The sequence below is a fragment of the Dendrobium catenatum genome, unplaced genomic scaffold (assembly GCF_001605985.2).
Source record: "Dendrobium catenatum unplaced genomic scaffold, ASM160598v2 original_scaffold_76759, whole genome shotgun sequence".
In the NCBI taxonomy this organism is placed as follows: domain Eukaryota; kingdom Viridiplantae; phylum Streptophyta; class Magnoliopsida; order Asparagales; family Orchidaceae; genus Dendrobium; species Dendrobium catenatum.
The window spans coordinates 1,196,262-1,217,470 of NW_021395205.1; the positions used below are offsets into that span (position 1 = coordinate 1,196,262).

The 21,209-nt window shown below is 33.7% G+C and overlaps 2 protein-coding genes across 2 annotated transcripts; both read right to left on the reverse strand.

Moving 5' to 3' along the window:
- Positions 1–335: 335 nt before the first annotated feature.
- LOC110095498 lies at positions 336–1,553 on the reverse strand. The gene has a single exon (XM_020821067.1). The coding sequence runs from the start codon at positions 1,551–1,553 to the stop codon at positions 336–338; it is 1,218 nt and encodes a 405-aa protein (XP_020676726.1).
- Positions 1,554–10,700: 9,147 nt separating this feature from the next.
- LOC110095492 (F-box protein At5g25290-like) lies at positions 10,701–11,924 on the reverse strand. Its single transcript, XM_020821054.1, has one exon. It carries the CDS (start codon positions 11,922–11,924, stop codon positions 10,701–10,703), a length of 1,224 nt encoding a protein of 407 aa, XP_020676713.1.
- Between the last annotated feature and the right edge of the window lie 9,285 nt (positions 11,925–21,209).

The following is a 21,209-nucleotide window of genomic DNA, read 5'->3' on the forward strand; positions in this document are numbered from 1 at the left end:
CAATAAAGATTATGATATTTAATTAAAAATAAGAAGATTATATTCGAAGCTAGGAAGGAAAATTGTAAGAGGGAGAGGTGACATGGCTGTTCTAGAGGGAGGTTGAATACACAGGTGTATGAGGGAAAGAGCCTGGAGAGAGAAAAAGAGATATTTAAGTAGATTTTTTAAAAATTGTGGTCTAACATCAAAACAAATATAAAAAAAGGTAAGCACATATTTAAATAAAAAAACTACTCAATATTACCTAATACATTGCCCAACAAATATTAAAAATAGACTTATAATCCAAAAATATTCATATTACATGCTTAGCAAATATTAAGACATTCAATTTATGAAAGTGATGGTGTAAACCATATTGATGGAGGCCAATTAGTTCTTGAATAAGGGTGAAGGATATACTGAATGCGATCATTATAAAGATCAAAAAGTCCAACATCACTATCAACATCACCTGGAAACATGTTGCTCAAATGATCGGCAAAATATATGCAGTTTGGTTTAATTCCAATAGCAACTGTGTGATATAAAGAGAATGTCTGATTACAACCCACAAAAAAGGAGTATTCCCCCAGCTCGTTGATCGGGATCCATTGAGAGTATGAAGAAGTAGAAGAAACAACAGATGGCACAAACTTGAAAACAAAGATAGTCATCGTCTTTGCGTAAGGGTGATTATCACGAGTAATATCAATCACCCTCTCTATTCTTAGAAGAGTTCCACACAAAAAGGTAATATAATACATAAAATTGAAATTTCTGGTGCGATGGTATGGGTTGGGACTATTCGGGCAGATCAATTCAACATTTTGTCCATTGAGGTCAAAAGAAAGAACCATAGAAAAATTTGTGATTGCGTAAAATCTTTGATTTTCTTCATGAAAGCAAACATCCTCAAACTGCTCCTCATCCTCTGTGTTGTAAGGAGATAATGTTGGCCCGAGAACCCAAGTCACATCTTCTGAACTTGCCAATGCAAGCGCTTTTATAATGCCAAAGATAACAACAACAGTTCCAGAGGAGTCATTAGAGGAGACAATGAACTTATGAAAATATATATCACGGAATTCATCAGCCGTAAAGTCAAAGAAAATTTCATTGAAAGAAATCCTGATGGAGCTATTAGGGGCATATTGTGGCTCGATCAAGGTGAAAAGGGATGGGAGCGATATTTCGGCCTTTGTGATCGGGTTGAAGAGGCGAGGTTCTAGATCTTTTTTGTCAAGGGTCACAAGCCATCCATCCTTGGAGCCAAAACAGCGGCGGCCATAGGTGTTGCTACCGATGGAGGAGAAGCGATGATGGAAGCTAACGATAGCTTCTTCTCTTTCTATGCTTAGTTCGCAAAAGGTGAGTGTGTTGGAGGCCTCTCCAACATCATTTGAAAGGAGCAACCATGTGGAGGGACTACATTGAAATCCCAGGAGTGCATAGTTGGTAAGAGTGAAATTCCATGAGGTGCAAACAACAGATAAATGGACTAAGTCTACAATGGACAAGTGCGATGAGATGCAATAGAGGAGATCTATGGGGAGATCAGACCATGCCATAATATTATTGTATTTGAGCTAGCCAATATAGGAAAGGAGCTGCAAGGCCAGCCAACACTACCACGATCAAACAAAAATTAATAAGAGTTAGAATCAAATATGCAATCTTTATTAGAGATATAAATATGTAGAATATAATAAGTATTTGTGGCAAATATTTAAGTGCATTAATTTTTCTTCTCATTAGTGACTAATAAAATTGGCCAACTGCCATTGTCCATAAATAGAATAGGGTGCAAAATTCATGTCATTAAATTTAAATTTATTATTTAATATTTATTTTTAAATTTAAATTTATCTGTTATTGCATGCAGTTTATTAAGAGACCGAACGAGACTATTTGTGTAAAAAATTGGCATTGTTTTAAGAGGTCTTGAAAAGATTATTCTTAGATATAAAATGAGTAGAAGATGAGATAACACATATTATATATGTGTTACGGCATACAAAGGTGTTTATTTACAACAGTTATATTATTTCATTTTACATAATGAATTTAGTGTCTTTCATCAGGATGGAAAAAGTCAGTTTTAATAATATTATGAATTAATATAATTTTTTATCAATTTAGTTCATATAATAAAAAATACATATCATGTACATGGAATTTTCTTATTTTAGTGATATGAAAACCATTCACTAATTCTGATTAAAAGAGATCCCACTGCATATCTTATTTCCTCTAATGAGACATCGTCGTTGGGTAATTGATGGAGGGAATAATGACATAAAAAAATAAGGTAAGTAGTTCATCATCACCAATTAATTGATAGACAAAATAATAACGTAAAATAATGCATGCATAGTGCATGTATATTGCCTTTGTTAGAAAGTAATCAAAAAGATTGGAAAAGAAATCCCATTTGTCTTTTTCACCCTTCTCCTTCCTCCCTCTTCGCCATTAGAATTTAAACAAAGCTTCTTCTCTGTTAGACTTTCTCTTAGTCTTAGAGACAGAAGATGGAGGAAGCGTTCGTGATTGGTTTGTTGGAAGCATTATTGCAATCCTAGGAGGATCAAGCACATTAATGGCATCCATGAAGAACCATTACAGTTGAAAAAATATATACAAAAAAAATAGTCATATTTATTGTACTTCTAAATGCATTACATGTATTTATTGTATAAAAATTAAATATCATTATGCTTATGGTTCCTTATGATTTCAAAATTGAAATATTTGGATCAAATTCTCTTCATCAATTAAATATTTAAAAATATGTGCAAAATCATGACCTTTGAGAGTCTATGAAATTATTTGAATGCTTTTGTTCTCTAATTTGAAAAGTTTTAAATGATATGTGATCCATTTTATATGTTTATATTATGCATTTTTTTGAGGTTTTCATTATTTAAATTGCATGCTAAAATAACATGGCTTTGGGCTTACTGCTTTATTATTTCATCCATCACCAAGGTTGCCAAAAAATTAGACTCTTAAGCATACCTTTCGTCTGTTGTATATGGGATCGTTCGATCTCAGTTTGATGATTCTCCTTAGCAACACCAACCATAATATTAAAAATGGACTGATAATTCAAAAATATTCAAATTACATTCTTAACAAAGATAAAGATATACAATTTATGAATGTGATGATTTAAACCAAATTGAAGGGGGTCAATTAGGTTGTGAATCCCAGTCAAGAAAATACTGAAATTGTTCCCTGTGAAGATCAAAAAGCCCTGCATCCTGATCAACTTACTCTAGTAACATGTCACTCAAATGATCAGCAAAGTATATACAATTTGGTCTAATGCCGGGAGCATTAGTGTGATGCAAGGAAAAAGTCTGATTACAACCCACAAACAAGGAGAAACCCCCTAGATCCTTGACGGGGATCCAATGAGAGGAAGAACAAGAATTGACAGCAGTTGGCACAAACTTGGAAACAAATAACCCAATCATATATTTTCTATTCAGCATTATCAATCACCCTCTCTATTTTTAGAAGTGCTCCCGACAGAAAGGTAATATAGCACATGTAATCAAACTTTTTGAAATGCAAGTATGGGTCCTGCATTGCCGAACAAATCACTTCAACATTTCGTCCATTGAGGTCAAAAGTCAGGATCATCGAGAAATGTGTGATTGTGTACAATCTTTTATCTTCTTGATGATATTAAACATCCTTAAATTGCTCCATGTACATCATGGTGTAAAGAGGCAACTGTGGGCCGAGAACCTATGTTTGATCTCCTGGCCTTGTCAAAACCAAAGATTTTGTACGTCCATAGATAGCAACAACAGTTCCTAATAAGTCATTAGAAGAGACAATGATCTTCTGACAATACATATAATGTAAGCATTCCTCGTCTGTGCTAAAGAATGAGTAAATTTCATTACAAAAAATCTGATGGAGCCGTCGACGCAATATTGGGAATTTATCATATGCCCTTGATCTTTAGGGATGATGAAAAGAGATGGGAGCGATTTCTCGGCCTTTCTGAGAGGGTTAAAGAGGTGTGGTTGCAGATCTTCTTTGTCAAGGTTAATGTGCCATCCATCCTTGGAGCCAAAGCAGCGAAGACCGGTGATGTAACTATCATGGGAGGAGAAGCGTCGATGGCAGCTGACACCGATCTCTTCTTCTTTGATTGTAAAGTCATGGAAGATGATTGTGTTGGAGGCCTCTCCAGCTTCACTCGGAATCGGTAGCCATGTCGAGGGACAACATTGAATTCCATTTGGTTCATCATTGGAAAGAACAAAATTCCATGAGGTGCAGACAATGGGGAATCGAATGTTGTCTACATTGGGCAATTGTGATACGATGCAATGGAAGAGATCTGTTGGGAGATCAGACCATGCCATAATATTATTGTTTATGTGGTGGCAAATAGATGAGGAAAGGAGCTTGAATGTCTTATGCAATCTTTGACCAAAAATATCAGGAATAAAATAAACATTTGTGGCTTTTTTTTGAGAAAATTTTGTGTCTAATATTCAAATGCATCAATTTTTCTTCTTATTCGTGGCTAAAAAAAGACCAACTAGCCATTATCCATAAATAGAATTAATAGGGCATATAACATAATTCTTTCTTTAAATAACAAATTTTAGATTTAATAATTTTAAAATAAGCACTTTGAGCCCATCACTTGGTTATATTTAATTTTTAATTAAGCATTTTGAAAACTCAAGTATAAATTTTTAAATTTATTAAATTAAAAAATCTCTATTTCTTTTATATAAAAAAATAATTGTCATTGTATACGGTTCATTGAAAGATCAAATAAGTCTCTGTGTCTTTTGTAATTATTATTTATATTATTAATTTAATTGCATGTGCATCTAAGACATATTTCTTTTGTTTAAATAACTAATAAAAAGTGATTAATCTCCTGATGTGATGTTTAAATAAAATTATATTGAGCATTTAACTATGATCAAAATTAATATTTACTTTCACTTTAAATAATTATTTTATTAAGTTAAAGTTTAATAAGAGAGGTCATTAGTTTATGTTAATTACCTAATGGAAAGCAAAATCCTTAATTTCTTGCATGAATAGAAGCATGTTCTCGACTATGATTCTACAGGACGTTAATGGGATATTAACTATTTAAATGGAATGTTTGAAAATTTTCAAAATTAAATTTTGAATTAATTTAAAAAAGCTTTAAAATTTAGATGGGCTAAAGCATCATCAAAATCTTATTAAAAAAAAAAAAAAAGATTTGGTTGAAACTGCCCTCGAGTCTCTCCCAAGTACATTTTGGACTGAGCAAAATATCCTTTTGTTAGCTCATAGTAGCTCTATTCTCCCTCATCTTCAACACACGTGTCCATAACCTTGGCAAGCGAGAAGGTCCAAAACCATCACTCAAACTCATAAGCCGCCTAAAATGAAGAACCTCAACTATAATGGCAACATCTAACACAACAATTATCTCTCTACTACCATGTACAAGCAACTCTACATCATTTCTTAGGCTAATTATCCATACCTGAGCAAGAAACATATAACCTAACATCTACTTCTAAAAATAGAAGCTACCAGCTTCAAGAATATACTAACAAAGCATTTTTAAGTTGTATCGTGAAGCTAACTGCTTTGCTAATTGGCTTGCTAAATTTAGGTGTCATTAGATTGTTTCTAAGATTTCTTTGATTTGTCTTTACCTTAGCCTCTGAGGGGGATGACTAATCTGGACAAAGTTGGGTTGTCTTATTTGAGGATATGATGACATTTTTTTGGTTGTTGCTTGCTTGGTGTTCTTTTCATTTTTCTGTTTTTTGGTTAATCCCTTGTTTGAGATTATGTTGTATTAAAATTCTTTTTAATATTAAGCTACTTGAATTTTTGTTGGGGATGACTTAAATTTAATAGATCTTTTTTATAAGAGTTACTTTCTTCAGTGTGAGATCTCATGGATCATAACTCCGGATAAGTTTCTAGGTTTCAAACAATGTTGAATTACATAGGAGCCTTAATTGGTCGTAAAGAATTTCCGTAATCCAGACGCAATCTTATGACCCAAGTATAAGTTAATTAAAAATTAAGTGGTGTTTGATAATTAAAAAAAAAACAAAGAAAATTTTATCTTCACAACATTGATTAACATTGAAAATACTTATAATATGATTAACATTATATGTTTCAGAGTGTTTAAGGAAGACTTGAATAAGTCAAGAAGTGGGATGGAGAAGTGAAAATCTAAGGTTGGAAATTTGTTTTGAGGGTCACGCGACACTGAGATTATTAGCGCCACAACATTGAGCTCTCGAGAAAATAGAGAAAAAATATGATACACTGTGGTGCTAGGTGATGCCGTCGTGGCACCGAGTCCTCCAATGATAAGATTCTTTGAGAGTGAGTGCCATGGCACAAGGTCAAGTTAATGGTTTATAATTACAATTTCATTGTTTTTATAAAATCTATGCTTGAAAATGTACTTTTCCTAAGTTTGAACCACTATGCAATTGATAACATATAATGAATAGGCTTTTTATATAGTCATTGTGAATTTAATAATATTCTGGAGGTAAGTGAAATTTGGAGGATTTTGTAAAACTAGATGAGTCACATTCTATTTAATTCATTAGTTTTACATTATAAGTGCATCATTCTGCATTTCATCTCATTCTAGAGCTCCATTATAAAAATGAAGGTGTGTTGTAAATTTTATCTTTGGGCCCAATAAATATACATAATGTTTTGTTTTGACATATAAATAGACTATACAATGGGAACACTATGCTATGCAACTGTTTCAGTAGGTGAAAGGTGGTAAAAGGAAGCTAAGTGGGAATGGATACATATGCAATATTTCATAATAATAGAATAAAAAGATAAACACTCTATTATTATGCATATTTTCAATTATCGGTTGTGTATTGAATCATATTGGAAATTACCAACAAAAATTCTACTGATAATTCAGGTGAAATTTTTATGCCAAAATTTTTGTCATTAATTAAGCATCCACACAAAATTTTTTAATTTTTTTTTCATAATTGTTATTTTATTTCCGACAGAAAAGTTCATCAAAAATTCTACTAAAAACAGCCCCAGCTCTATTTAAGGTCATTTTTTGAACATTTATCGCCGTTTCTTCTATATTTCAAAGGTAAAACTTCACCTCTTTAATATTTTCATTATTTATTTATTTTATTAATTAAATTTTGTTGAAATGAGTTATACTTATTTTTATGATTTTCTTTTTCTATGTAGAATGACCTTAGAATTTTTTTATGCAAATTGTGAGCTACATTTATAAGAGAGAAACTCAAATAAGTTGAACTTTTCATTTTCTTTTTTTTTATTGATGATCACCCTTTTCTATTTACATTCGTATGCGGATTTATGAAGTAATGAAGATATTATATTTTCAGGGCATTTCAGGGTCTTTGCAATAATGAGTTCAAACTTTGCCTAGTCCATATTATGTCTCATCCTGTGTTCTTGGAAGTGAGCGAAAACAAAAAAAAAAGAAGGTTAGGCCTTTGCACCCAAACGATTAATCAAAGTAGAAGGCGTTAACTGTTTATTGTATTCTGTTTGTTAGCCGTCATTTCACGGGTTTGGTTTGATAGTGTTTTGTCGCTGTGGGGTCCGCCATTTTTGGGGCTATTATGTGGTTGGGGCTCGTGTCCCTATCGTTTTGCTGGTGGCAACCTTTGGTGTTATTCATAGAGTTGGTTGGATTCTGGCCGCTGTTTTCACCTCATTGGATGGTCCGTGCGAGACTTCGGGGACGCTGGGAGCATCGGCCGTTAACTGAGCCCATTTTTTATTGTATTTTTCCTTTATTTTGGGTCCCATTTTGCTGTAACCGTGAATGTTTTTATTAATATATTAGTTTTTCTTATAAATTAAAAAAAAAAAAAGAGAGGTTAGGCCTTTGCAAAACCAGTTAATGTATGTATGCCAACTTGAGTTTAGATACTATCACATTTGACTGTTCTGTAGTGGGCATACTAGCTCAAGGAATTTTAGATCAGAATTAGTCATGTTCTAGTTCCTTCCAACGTTTCTCAGCTTCTAGCTTCCAGATTATTAATTAGAAAAAATTTATCATTTTCTAGAACCAAATATTCACTATCAAAATACATAGAACATAAATTATTAAGAGAATAATTGCTTTTATTATTTGCATTTTGCTATCTGTGTAGTAGAATCAAATGATTAAGATATATAGATTAGTTATTATTATTATTATTATTATTATTATTATTATTTTGTTATAAGATTATGATGGATTTTAGGCGAAAATTTCAGACGTTTTTTTGCTTTTTTGTTAAAAAAGCAATCTTTTGTTAGTAATCTGCAAAAAATCCGTTGAAAACGTTTCTGAAAGAAATTTACTCCATTGGAAATCATTTTCTGACTCATGTTTTACTAGCAGAAATGCATGATTCCGTCGAAACTTATAATTACAGATGAAAACAATTAAATTTTTGGTGCATTTGGGCACCGTAAATCACATATTTTCCTATAATGATGTCTCTTATACTGAATAATACAATTAATAAAAAAATACTCAATTTTACCTAATAAAATTTAACCACACCTGGTAGGTTAAATTCACCCCGCAGGTCTTGGGGAGGTACAACTGACTAATTTTTAATGTTAAGATGCATATTTCTAGGAGCCTATTTATAGAGCTTTCCATAATTACTCCAAGCAAAAGCAATCTCAACATTAGTTCAAGATTTACTCAAAATCCTTGGCAAAAGCAAACATGTGCGTGGAGGATTTGATTTTCTTGCATATGCTTAAAGTGTTGAAGTCAATATAATAATAATAATAATAATAATAATAGCAGCGTAGTGATTCTTATTTTCTCTAAATCAATATATATATATATCTTGAAATTATTTTTGTTATCTAAGATACTTCGGAGTTCTGCATGCCCATTGTGACCTCTAATAAATAAAAATAATAATAATAACATAAGAGACATGTTGGTTTGGGCAACATACCAATGGCTATGATATTATTATTATTTACTTTTAGACAAATGTTCGATTGCAACTCTATTGGTTGTGTAAACATAGCTAAAGAATTAAAATCATTCAAATGATAATGGTCATGCTTAATAAATGATAAGAGTTTTTTACTAGGCCAATGTCCTTGAAATTATGTGGCTAAATATGGTTACTTTTTACTTGGAAATAGCCTAAAAGCTTTTGTCAGACGGTAGTCATGCACAATTGTAAATGACAAGACAAACAAGGATTGCTGAAGGGAGGCATGGCTTAAGTTAAATAACATTACATGGGTGGTAGAAGTACTCTTTTCTAAAATCATCATGAACTACTTACACAAAAACCTTGGTAATTGTGAAGTCCTTGGTAATAGTGGTTCTAAGCAAAACAATGATAGGAATAATACTATAGGTCTTGACTTTGATGAAAATATCTATTATGTACTTCAAATTATTGAAGATAGCTCTTACTCATAATAGGAGAAGATGATATTACAAAGAAATATTTGTTTGGCCTCTTATAGTTGTAGTATATATTGTGAAAGAAATGGAGAGATAATGGCCGACAACAAATGGTGTCAATTTATCAATGGGGGTTGGATTAACAATACTAAGACGGTAATGGTCAAATGATGGTGAAAAAGCTATGATAATCAAATGATGAGTTTCTGACGTCAATGATTGGGTGATAACAGTCAAATGATGTGTGATAGGATAACGACATTCAGACATTATATCTAATTATAAAAAATATACTCTAATTATTTCATCAAAATATCACCATAAAAAGTGTTTCAAATGGAGAGACGATGGCCGACAACAAATGGTGTCAATTTAGCAATGGTGGTTGGATTAACAATAGTAAGACGGTAATGGTCAAATGATGGTGAAAAAGCTATGATAATCAAATGATGAGTTTCTGACACCAATGATTGGGTGATAATAGTCAAATGATGTTGGGCAATCATGATAGGATAACGACAAACATACATTATATCAAATTATAAAAAATATACTCTAATTATTTCATCAAAATATCACCATAAAAAGTGTTCACTTTTAATTAGAAAGGAATGATGCATCTAAATTATATAAGTCGATCGAATCTTATATATATATATATATATATCTTTGAATAATATAGCCATTTCTTCAAAAATGAAACCATCCATGAATAATTCCAATTTAAATCTAGTGATACAATAGTGACTAGTTAAATTTTTTATAATGTAAATTTTCTTTATTTACATGCAAAATATCCAAATGGTTCATGCAAAGAAATACTTGACAATGAAAGATTTTTTTTCGTTAATTTTTTTTTCATAGAAATCCTTGATTGCTATTAAAATAATAATTGAGCTAAAATATATTAATAATGCCTTACAATGATTTGTTTACATATTTCCTCACACAACACTTTTTCTTTAAAAAAAAATCAAGTAATTTTGGGAGCATTTTCTCATTCTTTTCATATGAACATTATTTTTTTCATTTCAGGTTGTTTTTTATGTTATCTAACAAGATCACAAAAAGACTCAACTGTGATCTAACATTATTAATATCTTTTCTTCAAAACAAATATAAAAGAGGTAAGCAAATATTTAAATCAAAAAACTACTCAACATTACCTAATGAAATTTCCAATTAAAATTAAAAATAGACTTCCAAAAATATTTATATTACATTCTTAACAAAGATTAAGATATTCAATTTATTAAATTGATGGGGTAAACCATATTGATGGAGGCCAATTAGTCCGTGAATAAGGATGAAGGATATACTGAATGCGACCATTGGAAAGATCAAAAAGTCCAACATCACAATCAACATAACCGGGAAGCATGCTGCTCGAATGATCGGCGAAATATATACAGTTTGGTTTAATTCCGGTAACAACCATGTGATTCAAAGAAAATGTCTGATTACAACCCACAAAAAGGGAGAATTCCCCCAGCTCGTGGATGGGGATCCATTGAGAGTAAGAAGAAGAAGAAGAAGAAGAAGTAACAACAGTTGGCACAAACTTGAAAACAAAGATAGTCATTGTTCTCGCATTATGGTGACTATCAAGAGAAATATCAATCACCCTCTCTATTCTTAGAAAAGTTCCTGACAAAAAGGCAATATAGTACATACAATCAAAGTATATGGTGCGATATTGTGGGTTGGGCATATTCGGGCAGATCAATTCAACATTTTGTCCATTGAGGTCAAAAGCAAGCACCATAGAAAAATTTGTGATTGTGTAAAATCTTTGATCTTCTTCATGATAGCAAACATCCTCAAACTGCTCCTCATCCTCTATGTTGTAAGGAGATAATGTTGGCCCAAGAACCCAAGTCGGATCTTCTGTCCTTGCCAAAGCAAGCTCTTTTCTATTTCCAAATATAACAACAACAGTTCCAGATAAGTCATTAGAGGAGACAATGATCTTATGAAAATATATATCACGGAATTCATCAGTTGTAAAGTCAAAGAAATTTTCATTGAAAGATATCCTGATGGAGTTGTCAGGGGCATATTGTGGATCGATCAAGGTGCAAAGAGATGGGAGCGATATTTCAGCCTTTGTGACAGGGTTGAAGAGGTGAGGTTGTAGATATGTTTTGTCAAGGGTCACAAGCCAACCATCCTTTGATCCAAAATAGCGGCGACCATAGGTGTGGCTACTGATAGAGGAGAAGCGACGTTGGAAGCTGAGGACAGCTTCTTCTCTTTCTTTTGTAAGTTCGTGGAAGGTGAGTGTGTCAGAGGCCTCTTCAACATCATTTGAAAGGAGCAACCACGGGGAGGGACGACATTCAAATCCAAGGAGTGCATAGTTGTCAAGGGTGAAACTCCATGAGGTACAAACAACCGATAATCGAACTAAGTCTACAATGGACAAGTGTGATGAGATGCAACTGAGGAGATCTATGGGAAGATCAGACCATGCCATAATATTATTTTATTTGAGGTGGCCAATGTAAGAAAGGAGCTATAGTGCCTTCCAACACTACCACGCTCGGGAAAAAAATAATAAGAGTTGGAATCAAAAATGCAATCTTTGTTCATGATATAAATATGTGGAATAGATAAGTATTCGTGGCAAATATTAAAGTGCATTAATTTTTCTTCTCATTTGTGCCTAATTAAATTGGCATTATCCATACATAGAATACGGTGTGAAATTAAAGTCGTAAAAATTAATTTTATCATTTAAAGTTTTATATGCATTTTTAAATTAAAATTTATCATTATTTGCATGTAGTTTATTAAGAGATTGAATTTGTGTCAAAATTTAGCGTTATTTTAAGAGGTCTCAAAACGATATTTTAAAATATATAAATGAGTGGATGATGAGAAAACATATATTGTATGTGTTACCATAGACAGAGGTATTTATTTACAATAGATATATTATTTTGTTTTATAAAATGAATTTGCTGTCTTAATGGATATTTCATTAAATTGGTAATAATTTGTTTTTAATAATATTATAAATTAATAAAATTTCTGATTAATTTACTTCTTATAATAAAAATATGTATCATGTAGTACATGAAATTTTCTTATTTTAGTAATATGGAAATCACTCATTAATTCTGATTAAAAGAGACCCCACTACATATCTTATTTCCTCTAATGAAATATCATCGTTGTGTGATTGATGGAAGGAATAATGAAATAAAACAATGGTAAGTAGTTCATCATCACCATTTAATTGATAGGCAAAATTTTAAAGTACAATAATGCATGTATTGTGCATATATGTATATTGCCTTTGTTAGAAAGTAATAAATAAGAATGGAAAAGAAATATCATTTGTCTTTTCCACCCTTCTTCTTCCTCCCTCCTTGCCATTGGTGTCTAAACAAAGCTTCTCCTCTATTAGACTCTCTCTTAGTCTTAAGGACAAAGATGGAGGCGGCATTCGTGATTGGTCTGTTGGAAGCTTTACCGCAATCCTAAGGAGATTAGGCACATAAATGGCAGCCATGCATAACCATTACCGTTCAAAAAATATATACAAAAATAGTCATATATATTCTCATTGTACTTATAAATGCGCTACAATTTATTGTATAAAAAATAAATATCATTAAGCTCATAGTTCCTTATGATTTCAAAATTAAAATATTTGGATCAAATTCTTCATTAATCAAATATTAAAAATATTTGCAAAATCATGACTATGAAAGCCATTGAAATTATTTTAAATGCTTTTTGTTCACTAATATGAAAAGTTTCAACAATATATGATCCATTTTATATGTTTAAATTATGCATTTATTTGAAGGATTATTTAAAATGCATGCTAAGATAAAATGGCCTTCAGCATACTACTTTATTATTTCCTCCATCACAAAGTGCCAAAAAATTAGACTCCTAACCACAACTTTCATCAACCGTATCGGATCGTTCGATCTCACGTTGATTATTCTCCTTAGCAATACAAACCATAATATTAAAAACGACTTATAATTCAAAAATTATTCATATTATATGCCTAACAAAGATTAAGATATATAATTTATGAGAGTAATGGTTTAATCCAAATTTAAGGGGGCCAATTAGGATGTGAATATGAGTCAAGAAATATTGAAAATTTTCACTGTGAAGATCAAAAAGCCCTGCATCCCAATCAACATACTCTGGCAACATGTCGCTCAAATGATCGGCAAAGTGTATACAATTTGGTGTAATTCCAGGAGCAAGTGTTAATGCAAAGAAAAAGTTTGATTACAGCCCACAAATAATGAGCAAACCCCTAGATCCTTAACAAGGATTCAATAAGATGAAAAACAAGAAGCGACAGCACTCGTCACAAACTTGGAAACAAAGATACCCACTGTCTTCGCTTTCCAACTATTATTTATCTTTTTGTTAGTTGTATCAATCACCCTCTCTATTTTTAGAAGTGCTCCTGAAAAAAAAAATCAATATAGTGCATGTAATCAGAGTTTTTGGTGCGTACATAAGGGTCGTGTGTTGTCGGGCAGATCAATTCAACATTTTTTCCCACTAAGGTTAAAAGCGAGTACCAACGAAAAATGTGTGATTGTGTAAAAATCTTTTATCTTCTTGGTGATAGTAAACATCATCAAATTTCTCAATGTATGTCATGGCGTAAAGAGGCAGCTGAGGGCCAAGAACCCAAGTTTTATCTCCCGGCCTTGCCAAAGCTAGAGATTTTGTACGTCCATATATAGCAATAGCAGTTCCTAATAAGTCGTTAGAAGAGACAATGATCTTTTGAAAACATATATCATATAAGCCTTCCTCTTCTGTGATAAAGTATGAGTAAATTTCATTACAAAATAAATTAATAGAGCCATCATGGCCATATTGGGGGTTTATCATATGCCCTTGGTCTTTGGGTATGGTGAAAAGAGATGGGAGCGATACTTCATCCTTTGTTAGAAGGTTAAAATAACGAGACTGCAAATCTTCTTTGTCAAGGGTCACGAGCCATCCATCCTTGGAGCCAAAGCAGCGATGACCGTTGATGTAACCATCAAGGGAGGAAGAGCGACGATGGCAACTAACACCAACCTCTTCTTCTTTGATTGTAAAGTTGTGGAAGGTGTGTTTGTTGGAGGCCTCTCTAGTAAGGGTGTCAATTCAGGTCAACAATTGGATTAGGGTCGAACTTGACAAGACCCAGACATAAACGAGTCAAATCGTACCTGACCTTTTTAGCTAAATGGGTCAAAAATTTGAACCCTGACCCAACATGTATGGGTTATCAGGTTCACTTGACACAACCCGACCCACTGATTTCTTCCTAGCACCAGCAAAAGTAGCAGCAGCTCAGGCACGAGCATTGTAAACCTTGTGGTGCAGGCACGTCCGTGCAGATGAGTGGCTGAGTACGGCCTACTGACGGGTAAGTGTGGCCTACTGGGGTGAGCAAGGAATAGGTCGATGCCACTCGGCTAGGATACTAGGGCCTGGGGTGAACCACATGGCACGGGATGCATCGATGCAAGACAAGGAGGGCTATTAGGAAGCCGCCACAATGCTTGTGCACTTGAACCGCGCGGGATAGGATGCGTCGATGCAAGACAGGGAGGATTGTTAGGATGTCGTCGCTATGGCACTGGACTGAAGTCCGAACTGTGCGGTGTGGTCAGTGGTGTAGGCATGATCGTGTGATCCATTTGTTCCATTACGGCCAGCCGACCAAGTCGCGACTCGTGAGAGAGCGGATCAGCGCCTCAGCAGGATTAGGCATAATCATATGGGCTATAGTGAATGGTTATCCGGGTAAAAATGGATCAACTCGCAAGATTTTGGGTCAATTTGAACTCGACCTATTTTTCAAATGCGTCAGAAATTCAAACCCAGACCATACCCTTTTCACAAACGGGTTGATCCGAACCAAGATTTTTTTTTGTCGGGTTTGGACTGGGTTTTGGGTCATGTCAACTTTTGACACCCTTACTCTCTAGCTTCACTAGGAAGTAATATCCATGGAGAGGGACGACATTGACTTCCATTGGGTACATCGTTGGAAAGAATGAAATTCCATGAAGTGTGGACACTGGAAAATCGAAGGTATTCTAAAATGGGCAATTGTGATGAGAAGTAATGGAGGAGATCTATTGGGAGATTAGACCATGCCATAGTATTATTGTATATTTAGTGGCAAATAGATGAGAAAAAGGCGCTTGAATGCATTATGCAATCCTTGTTAGATATACAGGCATAACTGCACACATGTTTAACAATGACAAAAAGAATTAAACTTTTCCATACAACCACTAAAAAGTTGAAAAAAAAAAGTAAAATGAATAGTATAGGAAGCAAATATTAAAAAATTATAATTTAATTTTAGCACCAATAAAATGTAGTTAGTTCAAACAAAAACTATCCTCACAAAAATATTTTCAAATAATGTTGGAAATGACCATAAAAAACTTGAAAATATTTGATCATAGTCTATAAATGCTATAGATTCCAATAGTTGTCTGCCAATCTCTCGAAGAAGATCAATTGGAAGGGGTAGGTAACCATTTATCTAAAGAAAATGGTATAAACTTGGGCCAAGCTTCTCAAACACCTGTTAGGAGTCATTTGAATTCATGGGCATATTTTAGCCCTCAAAGAGATTCTTTCAAATTGGGGAAATTATTGTAAACCAGCTATACTCACAATACATATATTCCTCATCAATGTCTAATAGCAAGAAATCATCAATAAAACCATTTATCCTATTCATGGAGTGGAATGTTGTTTATAAAATCACAAGAAAATCAATATACTATAAAAAGCTGAACATCAAACTAAATTAGCATGCTCATTGTTATTTTGACTGTAATATTATTAAAATTAGAGTCCAATTAATCCTAATATTATTTTTTGAAAATTTTTAGACATGTTTTTTAAATAAAGATTTGAGATTAATTTTTGAAAAATTTGTCAAGACATTTTTTAAATTGTAGTACAAATATTATTTAAATTTAATATTTTATTTTTTGACCAATTAGAAATGATTTATTTTATAAAGCATATATCATGATTTTAAGTAGTTAATTAAAAATATGAGAGGCTATCCACATAATTTTTTTTCCAAAATCTTGAGCTCCCAATCACATATTTTTCTTCAATATCCCAACAAAATCTCTACACAATATTCTAATTAAAAAAAAAAAGTTATATCAGAATATATTGATATAAAATTTATATGTGATCGAAGAAAATTCAATAACTTTCAAATTTATATAGATATACTTCGCCTTTTTTGGTACTATTTCAAAAACTTCTGCTGCAATTTCTTCCATCAAAAGATTTAAAAAAAACTAAAAAACACATACAATATGTATTTCCAGCTTCTTAGTTCTATGCAACAAATGAAGAGATCACTATAAACACATACACACACACATAAAACATGCATAAAAAATAGTAATGAATGTACCAAAGAACAATAAAATAAAATTGAAGCCTACAAAACGGTGAAGGTCATTCTGAGAAATGAAAATTTTGTTTAGAGTAATTGGAGAAAATTTTTTAAAGCCAGAGGGTCGCAAAAGGAGCAAATGGAATTAAGAATTCACTTTATGAAAAGCAACTAATAAAATAGCAAAATGCTTACTTCAAGCTCACGGAGGCTCATGAGCATTTTTCTTGAGTTAGTAAGACTGTCTGATAAGAGTAAAGCATTCACTAAAAAGTTCAGGTAACAGTTCATTGCCCAAGGTTAAGCAGAAGCGAGAGATCGAGAGGCCTCACCAAATTCCGAAGAGATTATAGAGGCGCTTATCAACAGTCAAGAGGAGCAAGAGACGAGGATCCCAACAAACTGAGAGAGGACATCTATGAGAGAGAAGAAGAACATCGTGGCATCACCATGCATGGGGAAGAAATAAAGCGGCAAATACATATATGAATGAATTCCATGCTCGGAGGTAGAAAGAGAACAAAATTTCATGCCTTCATCGTCATCTCGGAAGAAGTCGTCAGCAAAGATGCTTGTCTTTTATCTTCATCCAAGGCGACATCGCAGCAGAAGTGGAAGAGGCTCCGTTAGCGACTCTTTCAAAACACTTTGTCACGTGAAGCCGAGGAAAAATGGGCAAATTATTGCATACGGTCACCGAACACGGAGATAGGTCCGGATATTAATAAAATATTATTTTAAATTAAGCGCATCTAAAGTACAGATAAAGTGCACGTAAAGCGCAGTCAAAAGCGCAGGTGACGTGTCATGTTTTTATTGGATGTCTGAACCTATTCTGCGCATCCGGTGACCGGATGCAATAATTTGCCAGAAAAATGAGAGAAGAGGATAGCTAAGAAGAAGTGGGGTTTGAAGAGCCACAAGTTGAGGTTGCTGCCATTTAATCATTTTCAAAGAATCTTGAAGCCATTTGATCACATTGCTATTATCTCCTTCAATGATGACTCCCTTATATTGTAGTATTCATCTTTGCAAGTGTTCTCTGATAAGAAATACCGCTTGAAGTTCAAGGGAAGAAATATCCCAATGCTTCACCATTTTGCCGAAAGTAGCAAGGAATCTTCCTTTATGGTCTCTTATAACAACTCCAATGCCCGCATTATAAGAGTCATTTAAAGTAGTATCCACATTGATTTTAATCCAATCTTGGGGTGGGGGACACCAATGATTTACATACTCCATATGGAGATCAGTATCCCAGATACCTAGAATCGGATTAGATTGTGTTTGCATAATAGAGCTTAAGGTGTTTGCTGCCAAGAACTGAATGGATGACATGTTCAATCCAAGTTTTATTTGGTTCCTTCTTTTCCATGAAAAATAAACTGGTGTACAGTATATTTAAATTATATTCAGATTCACCATAGACAATCTCCTCAATTCCCTTAAACATTTAGAGTAGGAGTCAAAGATGGGAATCTGAAATCCCCATTCTCTTATCCTTTGAACAATATGTTTAAGTTGGTTGCAAAAAATAGCAACATATTGTTGATCTTCCACTTCATCACAACCACAAGGACATACATTAGAATGTAATAATTTCCTATAATTCAAAAAGAAATTAGTGGGAAGAGCATTCTTACATAATCTCCACCAAAACATCTCAACTTTAGGTAGCAATTTGAATTTTCTGATGCTGTTCAACATATCAATCACTCCATTTTTGGAATTAATGCTCTGTCCGTGCTCATCCAGCCAAGCTTCAAAAGATAGTGTTGTAACCGATTTTCCTGAATGTAGATTGATGAGCTCAACATTGTCTTCCTTCAGCTATGGGTCGATTTTTATAGATTTGATAATAGAAATCAAATCTTCATTGAAGTAATTATGCAATTGCATCTCCATCCAACAATCCTTTTCAGAAATGAACTTGCTAACAGATTCATTTTGAGGGTCCTTGCAATTGACAAAAGTTGGTCATTTGTTAAGAGGTTTATCAAAGATCCATGTATCATCCAAGATACTAACTTTGATACCATTAACCAATCTCCATCTAATGGCATTTCTTAAAAATTTGGCTCCCTCCACCAAAATTCTTTTAGGAACCAAAGAATGTGTAGCCAAAAAGATAGGAAGCGAAAGAAATGAGCTTTTGATAAGTAAAGCTCTACCAGGTAAAGATAAATGTTTTCTACCGCAAGCATTCAGCCTTTCCAATGCTTGGTCAAATAAAATTCTAAAATCAAAATTTACCTGCCTTTTCAATGCCATTTTGATTCCAAGATAATGCATCTCCTTTACTTTCTTGAATCCCAACTTCTTAGAGATATTCTTCTTTAACCTTCTTTTAACAGATTTCCCAAACAAAATTTGAGATTTCATATTATTTACTCCTTAACCGGTCCACCCACAAAAATTCTTTAAAATATTCTTTAAACAAGAAGCATATCTCATATATGCATTAGAAAATATCAAAACGTCATCGGCATAAAGAAGATGAGTTATACTTTCAGATTTGGGTGAGATTTTGATACCCAAATCATTGCTTCTTTGGTAAATGGCATTGGAAAGAAGTTGTGTACAAAGAATATACAAGGGGACAACAGGCATCCTTGCCTAAACCCGCTTCCAGCTTCTATCCAATTAGTTCTTCTACCATTAATAAAAATAGAATATCTAACTTTCTGGACACATTCCATGATTAGCATAATAATTTTTGGAGGGAATCCGAACCTTTTCAAAGATTTTTCAAGAGTTGGCCAACACATGCTATCGTAAGCTTGCTCCATGTCCACCTTAACCGCCATAAGCCCTTTCTTACAATTAGAAAAATTGAATTTGTTGAATACCTCTTGAGCCAATAAACAATGCTCCGACATAGATCTCCCGGGAACAAAACATAGATCTTTTGTAATTAATTTAGGCAAGCAAAATTTGATACGATTCATAATCATTCTTACAATTACCTTGTATATTGTCTGACATAAGCTTATTGGTCTAAATTAGGGGTGTCAATATTGGACCCGATCCGAAAACCCGACCCGAACCCAACCCAAAAATTTTGGGTTTGGGTTGACCCGAACCCGAAACGGGTCGGGTTCGGGTTCAATAATTCGACCCGTTTCAAAAATCGGGTCGGGTTCGGGTTGACCTGTCAACCCGAAATTGACCCATTTTTTACCTGAAATTTGACCCGGGAACCCGAGATTGACCCATTTTTTACCCATTCTTGACCCGAAAAGCAGAGTTTGACCCGATTTTGGACCCGAAAACTTGTAGTTTTTTGTCCGAATAGGGTCATTCGGGTCGGGACGGGTTGACCCGGACCCGAAGCTGGTCGGGTTCGGGTCCGGAAAACCGACCCGTTTGCAGAAATGAGTCAGGTTCGGGTTGACATGAATAGTACCGGGTCAGTTTCGAGTTCGACCCGAACTAGACCCGTGACCCGAAATTGACACCCCTAGTCTAAATTGCGACGGTTCTAATGGATTCTTCACCTTTGGGATTAACACAATTAATGTGTCTTTCCATTGAGAGTGCATTCCTCCATGATTATATTCGAAGTTAAGGAGTAGAATTGTAAGTGGGAGTGGTTACATGGTTGTTAATGAGGGAGCTTCAATACAGTATAATACCCTGCAAGCCTCGTGTTGGATGGCCTCCTTAAAGTTGCTATACACTATAATACCCTTCAAGCCTTTGTAAGTAAAATAAGTGGGCAATAAAACCACACCCTATGATGATTTTTTTTTTCTTTTTATTTAAAACAGATTAAAAAAAGGTTGTGTGAGCATTTATTTTGTAGTTTGCATCATATATATTAAATAATTTTTTATTTTTATATATTTTGCATACCTTCTTCTTATATTGCCTCGTATATTTATTTATTACAATTTAGTTTTTTATTTTATCTTATTTTATTAGTTTAAACACTACAGGAAAATCGTCAATTACCGGCGGATTTTTCCGGCGGCTTGCTGTCGGAAAAGTGTCGGCAGCCGACTTTTCCGACGGCATTCCGTCGGCTTTCCGGCGGCTTAAATTTCAGAAAAAATTCCGACGGTTTTCCAGCGACTTATCGGCGGTTTTAGGACGGTTTTGTTTCCGGCGGCTCTTCCATCGATTGATCGGCGATTTTTCTGGCGGCTTTCCAGCTTTACCGGCGGCTTTTAATAGTTAATTTAATTAATTAATAATTTTATTTTATTTTAATTAATTTTTAATTGGACAGTCACGGCGGGAGAACGACTGGCAACGGGCTATTTTTTTTAATTAAATTTTAGATATTTTCCAGCGGTGTTTAGCCGTCGGAAAACCGCCGGACAATTAGGCCGCCAG

Excerpts from the sequence above, each read along its gene's own strand:
- LOC110095498 (XM_020821067.1), bottom strand. The coding sequence starts at position 1,553 with ATGGCATGGTCTGATCTCCCCATAGATCTCCTCTATTGCATCTCATCG.
- LOC110095492 (XM_020821054.1), bottom strand. The coding sequence starts at position 11,924 with ATGGCATGGTCTGATCTTCCCATAGATCTCCTCAGTTGCATCTCATCA.